Source organism: Quercus lobata, chromosome 12, assembly GCF_001633185.2.
Source record: "Quercus lobata isolate SW786 chromosome 12, ValleyOak3.0 Primary Assembly, whole genome shotgun sequence".
Lineage (NCBI taxonomy): Eukaryota > Viridiplantae > Streptophyta > Magnoliopsida > Fagales > Fagaceae > Quercus > Quercus lobata.
Window position 1 is genome coordinate 23,410,517 of NC_044915.1, and position 20,932 is coordinate 23,431,448.

General features: G+C 36.1%; 2 protein-coding genes and 1 non-coding gene across 3 annotated transcripts; all 3 read left to right on the top strand.

Annotated features, from left to right (window-relative positions):
* The first annotated feature begins 7,139 nt into the window (after positions 1–7,139).
* Positions 7,140–8,212, top strand: LOC115972560 (histone H2AX-like). Its single transcript, XM_031092884.1, has 2 exons — positions 7,140–7,435; positions 7,787–8,212. Exons 1-2 carry the CDS (start codon positions 7,235–7,237, stop codon positions 8,006–8,008), a joined length of 423 nt encoding a protein of 140 aa, XP_030948744.1. The 5' UTR covers positions 7,140–7,234; the 3' UTR covers positions 8,009–8,212.
* A 2,366-nt stretch (positions 8,213–10,578) lies between these two features.
* Positions 10,579–10,651, top strand: TRNAA-UGC. The gene has a single exon. It is a non-coding gene; the product is annotated as a tRNA-Ala (tRNA).
* Positions 10,652–10,673: 22 nt separating this feature from the next.
* LOC115971364 (protein tas-like) lies at positions 10,674–17,305 on the top strand. Its single transcript, XM_031091243.1, has 12 exons — positions 10,674–10,825; positions 10,920–11,019; positions 11,220–11,328; positions 12,194–12,282; positions 13,248–13,304; positions 13,500–13,608; positions 13,697–13,798; positions 13,926–13,990; positions 14,672–14,775; positions 14,852–14,916; positions 15,312–15,366; positions 16,532–17,305. The coding sequence occupies exons 1-12, from the start codon at positions 10,768–10,770 to the stop codon at positions 16,690–16,692; spliced, it is 1,074 nt and encodes a 357-aa protein (XP_030947103.1). The 5' UTR covers positions 10,674–10,767; the 3' UTR covers positions 16,693–17,305.
* Positions 17,306–20,932: the final 3,627 nt, after the last annotated feature.

Genomic DNA, 20,932 nt, shown 5'->3' on the forward strand with positions numbered 1-20,932 from the left:
TATTTGAGCTCTTTCAATGTACGCTGTACTGTTTCTTTATCTTAATAAAAGATGAATTTATTTCTTTTTAAATACTTTTCCTTCCTGCAACAATTATTTTAGGCATGGGTGTGCTACATGTGTGTGTTCCTTTGACGATACTTAGAGTAGGAAATCTTGAAACAGAAACCTACTAATTCTAGTTTATCGATATTATCAGGCATAATAATGATAATTCCCAGTAAATTAAAACTCATAAAGCTAACCGGGATAATAATGGCTGAGTGCTTCGTAATGCATGCGAGACGACCGTCCGAGAACGAGAAACTTTAGATAATTCATCCGAGAGGGTAACCGAGCAGTTGAGGGACTTCAACTCTATGTTTTTGGCAACATATTGCCCTATATTGCATCAATCCCCCTGGTATTGAGGATCCGAGGATAGATCAGGGAATCCATGTAGTTTAGGGATTAGCCCAACTATCAATGGGGAATTTTCCTCGGGTAGATTCTAAGGTCCACGTAACGTCCAGGTCGTGCCCAAACCCCATGCTGTCTCTTCTAGGTAGTCGGTTTCCCCATAAGCTTGAGTCCGAGGACCATGCAAGACCTTAGTTTTGTCCAAAACTTGCAGTTTTTCTTTTTGAGTACTTGGTTTCTCCATAGGCTTGAGTCCGAGGATCATGCAAGGCCTTGGTTCTGTCCAAAACTTGTGATTTTTCTTTTGAGTACTTGGTTTCCCCATAGGCTTGAGTCCGAGGACCATGCAAGGCCCTGGTTCTGTCCAAAACTTGTGATTTTTCTTTTGAGTACTTGGTTTCCCCATAGGCTTGAGTCCGAGGACCATGCAAGGCCTTGGTTCTGTCCAAAACTTGTGATTTTTCTTTTGAGTACTTGGTTTCCCCATAGGCTTGAGTCCGAGGACCATGTAAGGCCTTGGTTCTGTCCAAAACTTTGTGATTTTTCTTTGGAGTACTTGGTTTCCCCATAGGCTTGAGTCCGAGGACCATGCAAGGCCTTAGTTCTGTCCAAAACTTTGTGATTTTTCTTTGGAGTACTTGGTTTCCCCATAGGCTTGAGTCCGAGGACCATGCAAGGCCTTGGTTCTGTCCAAAACTTTTAGTTTTTCTTTTGAGTATTTGGTTTTCCCATAAGCTTGAGTCCGAGGACCATGCAAGGCCTTAGTTCTGTCCAAAACTTTGTAGTTTTTCTTTTGAGTACTTGGTTTCCCCATAGGCTTGAGTCCGAGGACCATGCAAGGCCTTGGTTCTGTCCAAAACTTTGTGATTTTTCTTTGGAGTACTTGGTTTTCCCATAGGCTTGAGTTCGAGGACCATGCAAGGCCTTGGTTCTGTCCAAAACTTGTGATTTTTCTTTGGAGTACTTGGTTTCCCCATAGGCTTGAGTCTGAGGACCATGCAAGGCCTTGGTTCTGTCCAAAACTTGTGATTTTTCTTTTGAGTACTTGGTTTCCCCATAGGCTTGAGTCCGAGGACCATGCAAGGCCTTGGTTCTGTCCAAAACTTTGTGATTTTTCTTTGGAGTACTTGGTTTCCCCATAGGCTTGAGTCCAAGGACCATGCAAGGCCTTGGTTCTGTCCAAAACTTTTAGTTTTTCTTTTGAGTACTTGGTTTCCCCATAGGCTTGAGTTCGAGGACCATGCAAGGCCTTGGTTTTGTCCAAAACTTTTAGTTTTTCTTTTTGAGTACTTGGTTTCTCCATAGGCTTGAGTCCGAGGACCATGCAAGGCCTTGGTTCTGTCCAAAACTTGTGATTTTTCTTTTGTATTTATTTATTTTTCGAGCGTAAGCCCTTAGACCAGGGCGGGGAGAGCTGGCTTGAGGCCAGAAGCCCCTAGAGCTGCTCGCGCCATTGGCACTGCAAGGCGTAGCCCCTAGCAGAAGTTTATGTTAGAGTAACAACTGCATGTCGCCGGAGATGGAGGAAACCCCGCGAACCCCTGCTTGCTAGAAAGTTGACCCCACCGCCGCCTGCGCCAACGCGCAAGCCTTCCCACAGACGGCGCCAATTGTAGGGACACAATTTTTAACGACCCAAGGATGACGTTGGGCTCGTATGTAAAGGGCCCGAACAATATGATTTGTAGAGAGTGGGTTTGAAAAGGCCTGCCCTTGGGCGCTAGGCATCGGTCTGGTCCTGGTTTCATGAGAGCTCATACAAAGACAGGTTTGGACTGTATAGCTGAGCCTTACATCGATGTAGTTTGAAATGTCTGACTCCTCAGAATTAGTCCGGAGACCATTATATTCTCACCACCCTTCCTCTTTTTTCCGGGGCCTCCCCCTTTTCGTCTCAGCTCTCTTTCCCTTTTATACTAGTATTTTCTTCCCGTTCTTCAACTATGTGTCCGTTTTTTCTTATTTGGGGTAGTTACTCGTCTTATCAATCCATACGTCAAAGTGGTTGGGAAAAGCTGGACAGCATGGTATGGAGTGTGGGTTTGTCAGGCGTTGGGCTCCGCATTAAGGTGTTGGCAGCTTTCTCCCTTGAGCTGCTTTTGTACTGAATTTGTCCTTTTCTTCAGGCGTTTTTATGAGATGTTGGACGTGAGATCGTCCTCGGCCACGTTCTTGGGCCTTCGGGGAGTTGCATTGCGCGTCCTTGGCGGTTGGGCTTTATGGGACAAGGCTTTGGGCCCTTAACACAAAGTGGGCTGGGACCTCAGATTTCGGGCCCCACATATATAATTTAAGTTTTTTTTTTTAATTAAATTTAATATATAAAACATATTTATAATTTTTTTAAACATATTCTACTAATAATATTAGAGCAAATACTTTTGGATTACTTTGTTTCTTATTCTTTGTAGACCATAAATGTGGGGAAAGGAAAATACGTTTTTTTGGAACAAATTGAATCCTAAAATGAAAATGAAGTTGGTAACAAATTTCATAAATTGTATATTAAATTCTAGAAACTATTGAAAATTTGCTTTGTTTCACAAGAAAATAGAAGAAAAGTGAATTAAATTGTACTATAAAAACGTCTTAGCCTTGTTGTTGAAAATTAACTAAAAAATCATATATTATTTTTAGATTTAAAAATGAAGAAGAATTTTTTTTCCTTTTAGTTATTATTTTCTGAAAAACTCAATTTGAATTGGTTAGGGCTTAAGTACCCACAAGACCAAGAGCCGGGGATGTAAAGTGAGATGTGGGTTGGATATGGGGTCGGATATCGGGTTCAGGGCAAGAATATAACAAGAAAAGTGATTGTGGAATTGAAACTTTCATATTGAATGTAATTTGAATTTGGAGTAAAAATATGGGTTAATAATTTAAATCATCTTGTAAAACGTTAGCAATTATCTTTGATACGGTGAACACATTGGATGTGATATATAATTACAATTGCATATTCTATAACCGTATGACCATATTTGTTATTAATTTTAGTGGTAATTGCATCTAAAATTTATCTTCGTAAATGTTAATTTTTGTTTTAAAATTTGGGAATTTTTGGAATTAAAAATTCAATCAAGCATTTACAATGGAAAAGTGATCAAAGTAGTGTTTTTTTCAGCTTGAATATATTGGAATTTGGAGGAACCTTAAAATTTCTCTCATCTTTTGCAATATTGACATTGTAAACTATAAATAGTGGTAAATATGTTAGCAATTACCCTAGTTAGCAAAAACATTACCTTAGCTGTGTGATGTTGATTGCTATTAGGGTTGTGGTTGATCATGTTGTCAAATTTGTGGGTATACATTTAGTCTATTTCGCTATTGAAACCAAAAGTGTAATTGGTGATGTATAACTATTTTTGTAACAAATTTGATTGGTAATTGGATCTAGCAACATAGAACAAGCTCCGTTAATAAGATCTTTAGGTTATTCGAGAAGTGGAGTTTGATTAGTTTAAGATGTTGGATTAAATATATATTTGTACTATTTTTTAGAGTTTTTACAAAGAAGGGAACTAATTTACTTCTCTTCTAAAAGATTGAAACTATTTTATTTTATTTATTTTTTTAAGAAACAGTTTCAATCTTTGACATTCACTCTTGATAATTGTATTTTATCATTAGACTAATATTTTAATTAGTTTTTGATGTAGATAAATCTCTTATTTGACCATAAGAGACATTAACAGTTGAATTAACTGAAACCATAGTTATTTTACTTCTTTTTTGTCTAATTTTCCTAAAAGAAATCTTGTTTGGAATGGGGACAACTTTTTTTATTTTCTATCTCAATTTTAATGTTAACTTTGCATCGGAACATTAACCTGATCATGCTCTTAAAACAGGTAAAGTGTGAAATCCTTAGGAGTTATGACTGATTTTATGTCTTCAGTAAAAATGCAATGAAGAAAAAAGGAAGTAGATGCCCAAAAAATAAAAAGGAACATAAGGAAGATGATTCCACAAATTTATTTTGAACATGTTTACTTTATCCTGTGAATGTTTTAATTGTAGGCAGGCTTAATTTGTAACTTGACAATTGAAAATAATACTCTAACAAAATTTAGAGAGAGAGAGAGAGAGAGAGAGAGAGAGAGAGAGAACCCATAAAGAAAAACAAATCTATTATAAATTTCAACAATTACAAATATGTTCTCTAATGAAAACCCAAACAGCCAAACTCACTTTGACCAAAAAAAACAGAGAAAAAAAACCTTAACAAAATAAAGAATACCCGAGCAAATTTACTAAATCTTCTCACAGACAAACTCAGTGACAATGATATTTCCTTTGCAAGTTGATAGCTTGAACATTCTTCACCTCTAGGCAATTCAAAAACTCCTTTCTTGCTTTCTTCATCAAGTCGCCCTCATTCAAGTTTGGAACCTCAGAAGATGTGTACACCCTGACTTATTGTTATTATTACTCACCACTGTGACTACCTTCACTTGCCTACTTTGTTTGCGCTCCTTCTCTCTCTCATAAAGTTTCCCAACTCTTTCGATCGCTCTGTTAGCTTTCTCACTCTTTTGAAACAAAACTTTTCCAGTGGAATATGATTTAAATTTGGGGGGAAGAATTTGTGTTTAGTACTTAAATTTATTAGCAATTTCATTTAATTGTGTGATTCTAAAATCTCAACGTGGATGACAAAAGAATCCCCCTCAGCGCATGTTTTTCTTTGCGGCCAAGGGGCGTTGTCCCTTCCTGAATGTCAGTGTCTATAAAATTTTAATTTATTGTATGCAAAACATATATACTTTTTTTTACATATTCTACTACTATAAATACTTTTGGATCACTTTGTTTCTTATTCTTTGTAGATCATAAATGGGGGAATGGAAAATACGTTTTTTATTTTTTTTTTGTAACAAATTGAATCCTTAAAAAAAAAAAAAAAATTTGGTAACAAATTTACTAAATTGTACATTAAATCCTATAAACTAATAAAATTTTGATTTGTTTCATAAGAAAATAAAAGAAAGGACAAAATTAAACTCAATAAAAAAGTCTCAGCTCTATTGTTTGAAATTAACTATAGAAAAATTATTTTTAGGTTTAAAAATGAAGAAGAACATTTTTCCTTGTAGTTCTTAAAAAAAAAAAAAAACTTGGCTTGAATTGGGTAGGGTTTGGGTACCCATGGGACCAACAGCCAGGAACAGTGGCGGTTCTAGAAATTTTCTTGAGGTTGGCCATTAAAAAACTTTAAATTAGACAAAATCAAATAAAAATAAAACTTTATATATTGAAAAAAAAAAACACAAATTCATCAAGTTTTACAAAATTTTTTTTTACCAGTTTTCATTGTAAGGACTCAATTGGTAACGACCCCAGATTGGCTTACTGAGTTTAAACATTAAAGGTCCAAACAATAAATTTGTAGAGAGTGGGTTAAAAGGCTAGGTCTTGGTCACCGGACAGTTGTTAGTCACGATATTCATGATGGTCGAACAGGGGTGGACTAAGTTTGTTCGAAAAGATTTTCTCCTTGGCACAGCCTAGGAGGCTCTAGTTCTTGGCCCTCGTCCCAGTTCCCCCCCTCTTTTTGGCTTGCTTCCTTCTCCTTTTTATACTAGCCTTCACCCTCCCTCCAACGTCCACATGTAGGTTCAGCTTTCTAGGACTGATACTTGTCCTATCAGCCCATACCCAAAGTGGTTGGGAGTGGTTGTAAAAGCTAAAAAGCATTGCTCTGTTAGGCGCAGAGTACTTAACTGCAGTAATGGTAGCTTTTCCCTTGTCCTTTGTCGCCACACTGTTCAGGGGTCCTTTCCCCATTAATGCGGAGGTGTTTAGCTTTTCCATGAACCGCTCCTATACCGTACTCGCCTTTTCTCCTAGGAGCGCTTTGGGATGCCGAGGACAGAATCGTCCTCGGCTATATTTCTAGGCCATTTGGATTTTCGTTGTATGTCCTTAGCAATGTCTCTCCTCGACTCAGGTCTTGGGCCCTAATGTAAGGTGGGCCGGGGTCACAAATTTTCTGGCCCCACATTTATGTTTTGAAACTGTTGTACGATAGTCTCATTATTAATGCTATTACGAGCTACACCTCTTTCAAATTTGAGTTCAATAAAATTTTCATGAGCTTTTTCTTTTTGTTTGAGAGGGCCTAATATATGGTTAAGAGAACCAAAGTTTTTTTTTTTTTTTTTTTTAATTTTTTGGGATCTAAAAAAATTTAGGGTGGTCACAAACTCACAAATTTTTAAGATTAGACAAATCATAATATAAAAAAAATGCATATATATCATTTTTATTTTTATTTTTCCAGGTCCAGGCCAAGCTGTCCTGTGTCCATTCTTCTGCTTAGAGACAATTTGGCACCCTTAAGCATATGTGATGGGAAAATGAGTAACAAAAATGATAGATTTATTTATTTATTTTTTTAGTACAGCCAGATATTATAGCTTATAACTGAAATGAAAATAGCAATGGGATTCAACTCGGCCCAAGTTTGAGCTACCTTGAATTGGGCCAACGACAACAAACTGTTCAATTCATCAACATCTTCAAAGCCCATCATCATCCCTGAAAAAAGTTAAAAAAATCGAAATCTTTGTAAAAAAGACATTTCCACTTTCCCACGTCTCCTGCCATGAAAAAAATTTCAAATTCCCGCAAAATCACAATGCCACGTTGGCGATCCGCACCTAACTAATCCCCACCAATCAAAACCCACCACAGCATTCTTTCTCTTCCTATATAAACTAACCTTAACTCCTTCGCACCCTCAAACCCTTATATTATCATCATCAGACCCAAACAAAAAAAAAAACACCTTCATTTTTTTCTCCGATCAGAAAAACCAAAGTGCAAAACCATGAGTTCCACAGGAGCTTCAACCAAGGGTGGCCGAGGCAAACCAAAGTCCTCAAAGTCTGTTTCTCGGTCACAGAAAGCTGGGCTTCAATTCCCTGTGGGTCGTATCGCCCGGTTCTTAAAAGCTGGCAAGTACGCCGAGCGTGTCGGTGCCGGAGCTCCGGTTTACCTCTCCGCCGTGCTCGAATACCTTGCTGCTGAGGTTAGTCTTTGATTTTTTTTTTTTTTTAGGTTCATTTCGTGGGGGTGTTTGGATGCCGAGAATATGTGGGAAACTGGGTGTGCTGATTTTGTGTTTTGTGATCGTTGCTCTGTTAGTTTATGGATTTGGGTATTGGATCTTTGGATCTATGCAATTAGGGACTTTGTTTAGTATTCGGTTTTGGGTTTCTCTTTTCTGTTTGGTTGCTGAGAAAATATTGGATAGAAACTGTAAAGATACTAAATTTAATAGAAATTGTGTTTGGTTTGTAAGAAAGCACTAGGAAGATTTGTCATTTGTAGTGTTAAACCATTTGGGCTTAATTGAGGTGATTGATGTGATTCTCTACAGGTTCTTGAGCTAGCTGGCAATGCTGCTAGAGACAACAAGAAGAATCGTATTGTTCCAAGACACATACAACTTGCTGTGCGAAATGATGAGGAGTTGAGCAAGCTTTTGGGAACGGTCACCATTGCTAATGGAGGTGTCTTGCCCAACATTCATCAGAATTTGTTGCCTAAGAAGATTGGTAAAGGGAAAGGTGATATTGGATCAGCATCGCAAGAGTTTTAGGATTTTTTTTGGGTGAGGAATTTGATGTTTGAGATTTAAGAAACGGTCGAGGATGGGATTTGTTGGGTGCCCATTTGGGCTTTCTGATCTGTTTGGTCCTTGTAAACCCTTAATTTGGGTATTTTTGGTGGTTGAATATAAAGGATAATAATTTAATGTTTACAATTTTCTGTGTGAAATGAATATTATATTGTTTAATCTGAATTACAGATGAAATGATGTTTTGGTTTTTGCTGGGTTCATTCTAGTGAATTGTTTTGGCATGTGTTTGTGATTAGTTATTAATTTGTTCTTAATGTTTTGATGAAATGAGGATATTTTCTAACCTTTCTGAATCTATAGGTTCTAGTTTTCAGTTTTCACAACTAGAAACATGGATATTTGGTGTTTATGACCTTTTTCTTTGCAAATGAAACCTTTTAGCTATCATTAGGGAGCTCACTGTGAGTGATAAATTGGCTTCTCTAGGCTGCTGTTGAGACATATGCACTGTCATTTGGCTGTTAGGCTATGTATCTGTAGTCTCACTCTTCATATTAGTGCTAGATTGCAGATTGTTCTCTTTCTTTTTGAAGTCTTCCAACATTCAATTTGTGGATAACAAAAAGAAACTCCTTAATGTACTCAATTTGTGGGGCACTACTGAAACTAAGAAGAAACTCCACCTGATCAGCTGGGAAAAGATAACAAAACCCAAAACCAATGGTGGTCTCGGCCTTCAATCAGCCAAGGAAAGGAATTCAGCTCTTCTTGCCAAGCTAAATTGGTGTTTTCACCAAGAAAAGGATGCCCCTTGGGCTAGAGTTCTATCTCACAAATACATCACTCGTAGGAGGCGGCCTCCAAATAAGTTCAGATCTTGTTCTCCCACTTGGGCAGAAATCAAGAGAGGTGAGCCTATTTTTAATAAGGGTATAAAATGGATAGCGGGGAAAGATAGCAGTTTATCTTTTTGGCATGATAAGTGGTTGAGTGATGGTACCATTAGAAGCCTCATTGAAGGTACTTTGTAGAGAAATGAGGAGACTTTGCTTATTAGGGATGTTATGCGGCATAACTCTTGGAACTTGGGAGATATTTCTTTTTCCTTTCCATATTCCCTAAGGCAGAGAATCAAAGCAACTCCTATTCCAATGGCAGCAACAAGTGTAGACCATATTTCATGGTGTTCTTCGCCTGTTGGGGAGTTTGATTGGAAGGAGGCTTATAATCTAGCTTGTGTAGTTCATGATTCCCATTTGTATGAGTCTTTTATGGGTAATTGGGTGTGGAAAACTATTGCTTTACCCAAGATCAAGTGCTTCCTTTGGCAGGGCATTCATTAAAGTATTCCCGCTAGAGAAGTGCTTGACGCAAGGGGACTTGTTCCCATCTCTTGTCCTCTGTGCAACGCGGAGGTTGAATCAATTATTCACATTTTACGTGACTGTCCTCTTGCCAAAGAATTCTGGAATTCCTTTCCTATACCGATCCACTCTTGCACATTCTATGGTACTAATCTATTGGACTGGCTTCGAATAAATTGTACCAATTATCAGGTGGCTGTATCTGGTATATCTTGGAGCATTCTCTTCCCTTTTGGAGTGTGGTGCCTCTGGCTCAGACGCAACATAGTGATTTTTAGAAATGCAAAAGTCCAAAAAACTTTAAAGGAGGAAACTCTAGCCAAAGCTTCTGAATTTGCATTCCTCGGCTTGAATGAGATGCTCCAATGCACGCTAGCTGTCATACAGGTGCAGTGGTATCCCCCCCAGATGATTGGTTTAAGCTGAATTCTGATGGGTCTTCATTGGGCAATCCTGGTAGGGCTGGTGGATGTGGTATTATCCGCAATTCCTGTGGAGAATGGGTAAGTGGCTATGCACGTGCTATTGGTCATACCTCAAGCGTAGCTGCTGAATTATGGGCTCTATGAGATGGAACTAACCTTTGCGTTGCTCTAAATTTGACCAATGTCATTTTCGAATTAGACGCTATGCTTGTGGTGAATCTGGTGCAGAAAGGTAGTGATGGACCTTCGGGTAATGATGTGATTATTGCAGACTGTTTAGAAGGTTTGCAAAAGATCCCAAGGACTAAAGTTCAACATTGCTACAGAGAGGCGAATAAGTGTGCCGATGCTCTTGCTAGAAGGGGCGCCTTGTTGCCTCAAGATTTTGTTATTTTTCATTTCCCTCCTGCTGATGTTTCTCTTTTGGTAAATTTTGATGCACTGGGACTATGTATGAGCGTTGTCGCTCTTCTTTTGCTTTTTGTTAGTTAATGTTATTATCCGATTTACCAAAAAAAAAAATCAATGAAGTACCAATTTCATAATATGCTGCTCAGAATGAACACTTGGCCAAATTTTTTTTATTTTTTTTTAACTGGTCTCTCCCATTGACTATTGGATGCAACACATTTCGGCTTTATTCAAGCGCAACGCAAACGTGCTAGGAGTGAAGGCCGAAGCCTCTACACGTCTCACGTCTTAGGCTGAAGGAGGGGATCAAGAGTTAATTGCTAACAAAGATCCTGTTCGTTTAATATTATTAATATAAGATATTATAATTAAGAACTCAATTTTAAACGGGGATGTAGCTCAAATGGTAGAGCGCTCGCTTTGCATGCGAGAGGTACAGGGTTCGATCCCCTGCATCTCCATCCAATACATATTTTTCCATTTTTGCTCCTTCCTTATCCCAAGTTTTTTTCACTTCACTTCTCAGTACTCGTCACCAAACTTGAACTATACACATTACACACACACGCACGCTCTCATGTCCGTTCCTCTCTTCAACTTCGCTCCAGACCTCACAGTTTCTAGGCTCTGCTTAGGTTCTCACTTCTCTCCCAAACTCTTTTTCTATGTTCACTTCATCTCTCTAATCCTTCAAACCCACAACCTTACCCTCTTCTCTCTATGTCTCAGGGACCATGACTTTTGGTGAGCAGAACACTCTTCCACAGTCATTTCGCCTCCTCGATGAAGCTTTCGGTGCTGGAATCAACTTCTTCGACTCTGCAGAAATGTACACACCTTTAAATTTTAAACCTTGCAATTCCTTTCTGGGTATAATTATGTAGTAAAAACTTCTTCTTTTTTTCGAGATTTCTTTCTGGGTTTTGTTTTCCTTTGAGTTTTTTCAACTTCTGGGCATGTTTGTAATGTATATATATATATATATATATATATATATATATGCAAGTAATTGTATGTTTGGAACTTCAGGTACCCAGTGCCTCAGCGTGCTGAGACTCAGGGTAGGAGCGAGGAGTACCTGGGCCGTTGGATTAGAGATAGGAAGATCTCCCGGGATCGCGTCGTTTTAGCCACAAAGGTCTCAATTCAACTCTTTGAAGTCTTTTACATTTATATATAGTTTATGAATGTGAAAGGCTTCAAAGATGTCACCTTTGAATGATATTCATTTCTGTTAATTACAAATATTTGGTTCACCTTTGAATGATATATTGATATTCATTTTAGTTAATCACAAGTATTTGGTTTTCCACATTGCTCAAAAGTCTTATTGGTCTATAGTAATAATATGAATATGTGCATTAACATTTGGGTGGTATGCTGAGGTGAAACAACCAAAAATCTCTGACCATGCATTAGGACAGTGGATTTGAATTCAGTGCTTGTTTTGAGTTCCTTTGTCTGCATGAAAAAACTAGTACATGGTCAACTTATTTGGGGTTTTGATTGTAGTCTCTTATGAAAATTCTGGCTCCGTATGATTTTGCTTTTGGTTAGACATGCACATTAAGATTGTTTAAACTTTATTTTGATAGAAGTGGTATAGTTTGTCATGTTCTTTTAGGCAAATGTGAAGGCATTTGAATCTGGTTTTAGTTCCATGATGATTGTTTGGGGCTGTTTATAAGTAAAACACTGGGCTAGATTTTCTAGATTAAGGAGAGTCCCTATAAGCATATGAATGTGGGTAAACATATGAATGCAGAATCTTTATTGTTTCTATATTATCTTTATAATATAGTTATTCTTGTAATAGCTCAAGGTCGGTATATGTTATAAGCCTTTTTGTACTATTTGGACATAGTACCAAAATAAAATGTCCCGTTGTCCGCGGTTTGAGATCTTTTTTAGGCTTAATAACCATTCCTTCTAATGTCACATTATTAGTTTTTAATACTCATTTGAAATTTGTGCTCAGTTCTTTGTGTATTGTTTGGATCTAGGTTACTGGACCATCTGGGCAAATGACTTGGATTCGAGGTGGGCCAAAGTGTTTGGATCACAGGAATATTGCTGAAGCCATTGACAACAGGTTAGTTTTTAAACCTGTTTATGTCTAGTCACTGCAGGCTTTCATAGTTTGTATTCATCAGATCATCAAGTGACTGAGATAGTGTGACTCATTAGTCCAAATGGTTTACATCTTATATGCATTCTATTTGTTATACTTATACGTACTGGCCAGTGTTCTATATTCTTTTATCTTTTATTCTCTTCGTATTTTGAGCCATCTATTAATCCTCTCTCTCTCTCTCTCGTTTTCCATTTGGGATAAATTGCTTTCTTTTAGTTTGCCACTTGTATGTAGAAGATAATCTCTCACGATTTCTCATTTAGTCTTTGCATGTTTGTTTATACATTAGATTTGTAGGCTATGTCTTTGCGGTATATTTAACTTTTGTTACATTAACATTATTAAAACAGGATGGCCCTATGTAAGAATGCCCTAGCCCCTAGGTACATGTAAATCCTACTGGATGGTGATTATGTATTCATCTTAGTGTAAGTTTCTGTTTGACCATCTTTGAACTTGGTTTTACCCTTTAAAAGGATATCTGTGCCACCTGGGCTAGTGTCAATGGCCATTGCCTTGGGTTTCCATGAGAGAACAAGCATCAAGAACAAGTTATACAATGTTGTGTTTGGTGTTACCACGATATTACCCAACTGAAAAATGATTTTACCCAAGAGTTACAACACATGGTTTTGTATAATGGGAATTGTTATACTATAACAGTTATAGCATATTGTAGGGTTTTTCGTTTTAGAAACATTAACACACACACATATATTTATTTCTGAACTCCTTTTTGATCCTTTTCTGTTTTGTGTTTCTCTATATATACAGCTCGTACTACTTGAGTAGCACCTTATTCTTCGATGAAATTATTTACTTATTAAAAAAAAAAAGAGGAAACCCAAAAGGATGAGATGTATGATCATTCAGTTAAGAAATTTGTATTATGCTCTAATGGGTTATTTATTGAATTGATGCAGCTTGCTGCGAATGCGAACTGACTACATTGATCTTTATCAAATTCATTGGCCAGATCGGTTTGTATGTGGATCCTAAATCAAGTGTTCTGGGATATTGTAGATATCAAAGTAGCTCATTACTAAGCATGATTTTTGGGATATATCCTGGGTGGGTTGGGGGGGGGGGGGGGGGATGAAACTTCTTGATCATTTGTTTTCTTTGACACCAACCCAAAATTGTTCTCTTGAAGTAATTCATAGCTGATTTTGTAGCTATGTGCCCATGTTTGGGGAAACTGAATATGATCCAACTCGACAGTTCAGTTCGGTTGATATAGAGGAACAACTTGACACTCTTGGTAGAGCCATTGATGCTGGAAAGGTGAGTGATGTTATCATTGGGTCTGCCTCTATAATAAATCTCTGGATAACATGGAATTTCCAGTTATAATGAAAAACTTTGTTCATAGATCAGATACGTTGGTCTCAGTAATGAAACACCATATGGCGTCATGAAATTCATTCAGATTGCCAAACGAGTTCCTGGCCATCCTAAGATAGTATCAGTGCAGGTTGTATGAGGTTTTCTGCTTCATAGCTGCAAGGCTTCCTGTTTTTCTTTAGCATTTTTTTTCACATCTCTCTCTCTCTACTTTATTGGTTGCAAGGCTCATGTACAACTCATTGTCTTTGTGATAGAACTCATACAGCTTGCTTTGTCGAACTTTTGATTCTGGAATGGCTGAGTGCTGTCACCATGAGAGGTAGTTTTGTTTTCGATATATTGATTACTGGGGGTGGAATTATATTTGATCTTATCATGTATGAAATGGTGATAAAAAAAGTGCTCAACTTACACAAGTCAATTAATTGTACGAATGGAAAGAACTATAGCATTAGAGATCGTATTTTGTCTTTTATGTTTTTATGTTTACAACTACTGTTTATACATGCTGAACTGGATGTGTAATTGAAATCATTTTTATAACATGACTCATAGCAGCTACCTTTGGCTTCCACAGAAGTGTAGTTATGTGATTTCATGTTCACTGTGTCAGAAGTTGTGCTCTCGTCTATGAAATTCATTGCTAAACTGCCTAAAATTTGGTTCTGAATATAATTTTTTTGTTCCCTAGCAGTTCTGGAAGAATTCAATTTTACACAAATTATTAGTATGCATGGTTAGTATTACTGTGAGCAATACAAATTAGCAATTGAAATTTAATTGTAACTTCGGAAATTTGCTAGGGACAAGGATTTTTCTGTCAATATGAAACTTTGGTTTGTTATTACTTACAAGATTAGCTTTCTCTTTAGATGGAAAGAACCAATTTGGCTTTATTAAGTAGATTATGCTGCATTCATATAGTTGTAATGTGATAAATTGAAATACCCAACTAAATGCACTTGTATTGTATTTAAGCTCTTTTGTTTTTAATTTTTAGGGTCAGCTTATTGGCCTACAGTCCCTTGGCAATGGGTGTTCTCTCTGGGAAGTATTCTTTGCCAGATGGGGGTCCCACAGATGCTCGGTTGAATCTTTTTAAAGGTCAATGATCAAATTTTATTTAATCTAACTACTAACTTGTCTCATGTGGAACTATTGTGTTGTTTATTCTTTTCAGGTAGGTACTCAGAAGGGGAATCCAGATACAACCTGTCTAGTAACATCATAAAAGCAGCTACCATGGTAAGCAGATGCTTCTCGGTTTTGAATTTTAGTTATAATGTGAGAGGCTTATTACAAGAACCTACATTTTCAAAACCTATTCTTAAATTGAAATCCATATTCATGATTAACTGTTGATCAGTGACACAAATAAGAAATGTGGTCTAAACTTTGACTGGGAAATGGGGACTTTTTAGCCAGTTTTCTGTTAGAGTTCTCTAAACCTTCTTATTACTTAACTTGATTTAAAGATGGCTTAGTTTAGTTGCTCACATTAGCCTTTTCAGAACAATGAAGACATACATACTTTTCAGCATATTATTTGTAATGTGTTGCAAGTTCATTGTTGAGTTTATCGTATATTTTTGAGCCTGCCTTTTGCATGTTAATCTGACCTGTCCTCTCTCTCTCTCCAGGAGTATCTTGAAATTTCCAAAAAATATGGCCTTCATCCTGTATCCCTTGCAATTGGTTTGATACTACTCCCTCTCACTTTATTTGTGCAATATATTCTTATATAAGATTATTAATCTCTGTAGCTTTTGCAATTGTTGCAAATTTTCTCTTACACCTCACGATCATATGAGACTTTGTGAGCTATATAAATCAGTTCTAGATATAATGGAAGTTGTAGTTGCCTTTTGTGCTACTAATGATCGTATTATTATTATTAGAAATTAAATTATGTAAGGACATGATGTAAAACCCATGTTTTACCTCTCCAATCCCAACATGCCATATCATTTTATCACATATTTAAGAATAAGTACAATCACACCCAATCAATTCTAATACCCATATATAAATCCAAACAAATTGAAAGTTTATTCAGATGTTATTAGATGTGGTAGGATGTATTGAATTTTAAATAAAATGTTGATGTGACAATCATGAACCTAACCTTACAAATCCCAATAATGATTGAAAACTATTGTCCATAAGACAAGGGGTCAGGGTTTCGTTGTCTAGACTCTAGACTAATTTGGGTAATTATGAAGGCTATAAATATTGGGAAGTTTTACTGTAGAGTTATATTTGGACTTGCTTTGTCACTAATGCATCAAAAGCAAAATGCCTATTTTAGATTATTACTTGATCTCAGATATTTCCTTCTCTTTACACGGCTGAATCATTTTGGATGCATTATGTAAAATGTGGGAGCTTTTCCCAAAATTCACATACTTGATATGAAGTCCCTACTGTTAATTTTATTTTAGTGGCAATTGTTGAACTTATCTGACAGATACAGAAATCCCATTTTTCCTCCTGTTCTTATCATGCTGTTCATATTAAATGAAAATGATTAAGTTGCTTTTCCCTTCCAATTGTGTGTGTGTGTGTGTATTTCATATTATTGTTTCTCTGTGTACTGATCCATTGGAGGCCAGAATCAGGGTATGTGAGAAACCAGCAACGTATTTTCCTCTTAGATATTAGATATATTCTAACTGTTCTGGTAAAATTGAGTTTTCTCTCTCCTGCTTAGTTATGAATATTTTGATTCCTAGATAGGTTCTACTTTCTAGGCACATCTATACATGTGAAAGATCTCGGTTGATAGTGGTCAAGGTTGGTTGGTTAATTCTTAATTCTTAATTCTTTTTTTACTTAGATAATTTATCATTCTTTTTGGCAGCCTTTGTTTTGAGGCATCCTCTTGTTGCAAGTGCTGTTTTTGGAGCTACTAAGTTGTGGCAGCTTCAGGAGGTTCTCAATGCATTCAAAGCAGAGCTCACATCTGAAATAATTGTTGAAATTAACAAGATTCATGGAAAGTTTCCCAATCCATGTCCCTGATCAGTAGTCAATGCTGTTCAGTTTCTTATTAAGGAAAATTGACTAGATTGGCTAAAAGGGATCCGGTTGTACCTCGTGCAATTGCATTTGTAATATTGATTAATTTGATATTATTGAAGGTTGTCAGTTTTGTTGGTGCTTTGCTAGTGGTGGTGGCAGTCATATGACAAAAGCTTGTACCTACCCTTAGCAAATTCTCCAAGAGATGCATGACAGTAAAAGTCCACTACAAATTGTTGCATCTTCACAATTGTTCATGTGTTTTGTGCCCCAGTTTAGTTGTGTACTTGGTGCTCGTGTGGACCAGATTTGACAGATACATCTGAAGATGGCAAAGGATAAAATTTTCTGGATTTTTGATGATAATATTTTGCACCTATAAAGGTGTATGTTTTGTGCGCATCAATCACCATAGTGCTACTTGTACTTTTTGGTGATCAAATGCTCTGTTCAGATTTGGAAAGGTACGGGGCTGTGGGGTCTGGTCCCAACTGCAACATGGCAGCACCACGTGGAAATTATAATATAATTGGACTTCCAGCTTTTGGTTTCTTTATTGTTGAATCTTGAATGTTGAATGTGAATGAGCACAGGTCATGAATCTTCTGAGAAATGGTCAGCATGAGAAGAGGGTTTGCTTAGTTTGTACCATAAAGGTCCCAAAAGTTGGCTAACTATGGAATCTAGCTTATCAATGCAGCGAAAAATAAGTTAAAAATTTTCACATTATACACACTATCGCAAATATATATCCATAGTTAGTCAAATTAACAATTTGTGAAAAAGAGGTTGATAAATAGCATTGCTTGTATGGCAAAAGGTTTTCCTTTATTCATTATGGATGCAAAGTCAGAAGTGTCCTGCAATCTATCACCAATATAGAGTAACAATATTTTAAAACAAAATCAACCTCAAAGATAATATTTAGAAAATCCTATCAAATATCCTGAATGTCAGATAACACCTTTGCTGAAAACCCATAACTCTGAAGATAACGGAAGGGGGATGTTTCATTTGTCGTAATGTTATATATTACAACGTAATATTACGTTATTGTAATCTTACATTAATGTAATCTTAATACAAAAATACAATACTACATTGTTTAGGAAGGTAGTGAGATTAAGATAATGTGATATATTTTATAATTTTAAATTATGGTAATATTAGAGAAAAAAAAAATCTTAATATAATATCATCGTAATGTCATATCATCATAATGTGCATCACATCCAAAACACATCACAACAAACCAAATGTTTCCAAAGTGTAATCAGCATTCACAGAAATGCCTACCAACCAATTTCTTCAATGTTTATGTAAGTTGACATTTCAATTTTGTATGAACAAAACAACAGAGTGATCATTGTAGTACCACATGCCAACCATGGAAAGTGTGAGCCTTTAAGCCTCCACTCTCCAGCTTGTTCCACCTCATAAAACTCATTTCTCTCCCACTGGCCTTGCCTTGTTTACTCAAACAAAATGGCCTTTCCATTAGTCCTTTTTTATAAGGGATTGTGGTCGTATCAATCAAGTGCTGCAATAAACAAATGAAGGATTTAAATATTTGAGTAAATTCATAAATTGTACGGAAGATGCGGTATTGGTTGGTTCTACTACATACAGACAAATAGGGAGCTGTAATATAAAAAATTATTCTGAATTTTGTTCTTTTACCATCATGAGCTGGGCCTAATGTACCAATAAAGAAATTGTGCCTGCAATTTTTTAGGCCTATTTTTTTTAGTGGGGGGTCAAATCTGGCTAAGCAAGATAGTATAAAATTGGAAAATATGTGAAAGTGCTACATGCAAGCGTGCTCTAATGATGGGAAAGAAGAAGATTAATATAACCACAATCCAGAAAGATAGATCTGCAATTTTTGGTTGGATTTTACTGCCAACTTAATAGGAGCTAGTTTCTGGGGCATATAACTTTCTAGAAGAAGAGTAACAAAAGTACTTCTTGCCCTTTTATGATGGCATGGAAATGAAGCTACCACTATAACATAATTTACATTTACATCTAGACTTGATTGTACAACCATGCCACATTACACCAAAAACAGTAAATTCTCACCAATAAAAATGCAAATCCAATCCATAGCTTGTTTCCTTTCTAGTGGTTTTGATAGTGACATGTCTAGGTGACAATTTAAACTTTCTAATAGACATGCTTTATAAAAATAAAAAAAAATAAAAAAAAATTGACTTTTAATTTAAATTTGATAGAAATTGTATCAATGGAGTAAAGGGCATTGTTTGTTGTATTAAAGTTTAGAAAAATATTGCAATTACAGACTTACAGTATAATTAATGAATGATTTTTTTTTTTTTTGGTCACGCGGTCAAAAGTGTCATGTTTCATTGTTTTGTAGAATATACGTCTAAAACTATTGAAGTCTAAACACTCTGTCACGTTATGTTCAACTTGATTCTAAGAAAAAATATAAAAATTTTCAACTTTATTTCTCTCTTTTCGTGCCTCTACCGTGTCCTACTTTTTGAATCTTTCACTAACTTTGGGTGGCATAGTAGTACCTTGTGAGGCTGAATTGGTATCTAGATTCTTATTCTAGAGGCAGGGATTTTTTTTCAAAATAACTACAAAACCCAAACAATTTTATTAGTTAGCAACGTTTTCAAACTATTTAGGAAACTAACAACTCGAGTATGTGAGAGTCGATTTTACTGTAGCAAATCGAGCTTAAGAGAGTCGATTTCTGTAGGAAATCGAGTATAAGAGAGTCGATTTCACTGTTCATCGTCTTCTTCGTCCGTTCTTTTTTTTTTTCCTCCATCTGCCGTCCCACACCTTCTTCCCAACCCCCAAAAAACCCAAGACAGTGCTTCTTTCTTCAACTATATCCATTTCTCAAAATCCCAAACCCAAATCACAATCGGAGCAGAAATGGGTTTGGATTTTGAGAAATGGATTTAGATGAGGGGTTTGGATTTTTGCTCCAATTGAAATCATGATTTGGGTTTGGGATTTTGAGAAATGGATATAGTTGAAGAAGGAAGCACTGTCGTGGGTTTTTTAGGGGTTGGGAAGAAGGGTGTAGGACGGCAGATGGAGAAAAAAAAAAAAGAACGAACGAAGAGATGAACAGTGAAATCGACTCTCTTAAGCTCGATTTCCTACAGAAATCGACCCTCTTAAGCTCGATTTGCTACAGTGAAATCGACTCTCACATACTCGAGTTGTTAGTTTCCTAAATAGTTTGAAAACGTTGCTAACTAATAAAATTGTTTGGGTTTTGTAGTTATTTTGAAAAAAAATCCTAGAGGCAGAGAGAGACCTTCGCCACCTACTTTTGAGTTCAGTAAGTCAAACACAACATTTTTTTTACCAATTAATTCAAAAATAATAATTGTGAACATAAATTGTTATGATAATTATTATTTTCTCCATCACAACATATTATGAGTTTTAATTAGTTTACTTAATAAGGTTTAGCCAAAAAAAGAAAAGAAAAAGTTCTCTCATCGTTAGTATTAAGTAAGGACTTCATTGATTTTTGAAAGTTGTTCTTCCGCACTTTAGGACCCTTTTTCTATCCAATAATGGCTAATTTTTGTTAATAGGAGTAATATTTTACAGCCTTCATCTAAAAAAAAAAGAAAAAAAGAATTTAAGTTTCTATTTGGATATTTTTGAAAATTGAAAATTAAAAACATTGTAGTAAAATAATTTTTAAATATATGAATAATAATATGGGACCTAATTTTGAAGAAAAATTTGCTAAATTAGACAACTTGTTGGTGCGTGAACAGTGCACGGGACCCACTGATAGAGACACAAATGCTCTAATTTCTTCATTTCAACGCAATCCAAATGGAGGTTAAGTGTGCGTTTGTAACGCATGAAAAACGTGCGTTCCAGCATTTAGTTGAAACAATGGTAGGTCTCGTGCACTGTTCACGGGACCCATAAATACTTTTTTTTTTTTTAGAAAAACAACTTCAAAATTGGGTCCCATGGCATTGTTCACACATTTAAAAGTTATTTTGTTACAATGCTTTCAGTTTTCTGCAATAAGCGGTATCCAAACAGACCCTAAATTTAAATCTCATATATATATATATATATATATACTAAATATCAATTAGTGTATTGATTATAATTGAATTCTATTGTATTTTTAAAAAGAAAAATACAAAAGTTCATGATTAAATTACTAATTTTGAGTTTTTTATTTTACATGATCATTCATACTAATACGTTCTACCAAAAC

Excerpts from the sequence above, each read along its gene's own strand:
- LOC115972560 (XM_031092884.1), top strand. The coding sequence starts at position 7,235 with ATGAGTTCCACAGGAGCTTCAACCAAGGGTGGCCGAGGCAAACCAAAG. Across the intron at positions 7,436-7,786 it reads TCGAATACCTTGCTGCTGAG|GTTCTTGAGCTAGCTGGCAA; the intron begins GTTAGTCTTTGA and ends GATTCTCTACAG.
- LOC115971364 (XM_031091243.1), top strand. The coding sequence starts at position 10,768 with ATGTCCGTTCCTCTCTTCAACTTCGCTCCAGACCTCACAGTTTCTAGG. Across the intron at positions 13,609-13,696 it reads GAGCCATTGATGCTGGAAAG|ATCAGATACGTTGGTCTCAG; the intron begins GTGAGTGATGTT and ends CTTTGTTCATAG. Across the intron at positions 13,799-13,925 it reads CTAAGATAGTATCAGTGCAG|AACTCATACAGCTTGCTTTG; the intron begins GTTGTATGAGGT and ends TCTTTGTGATAG.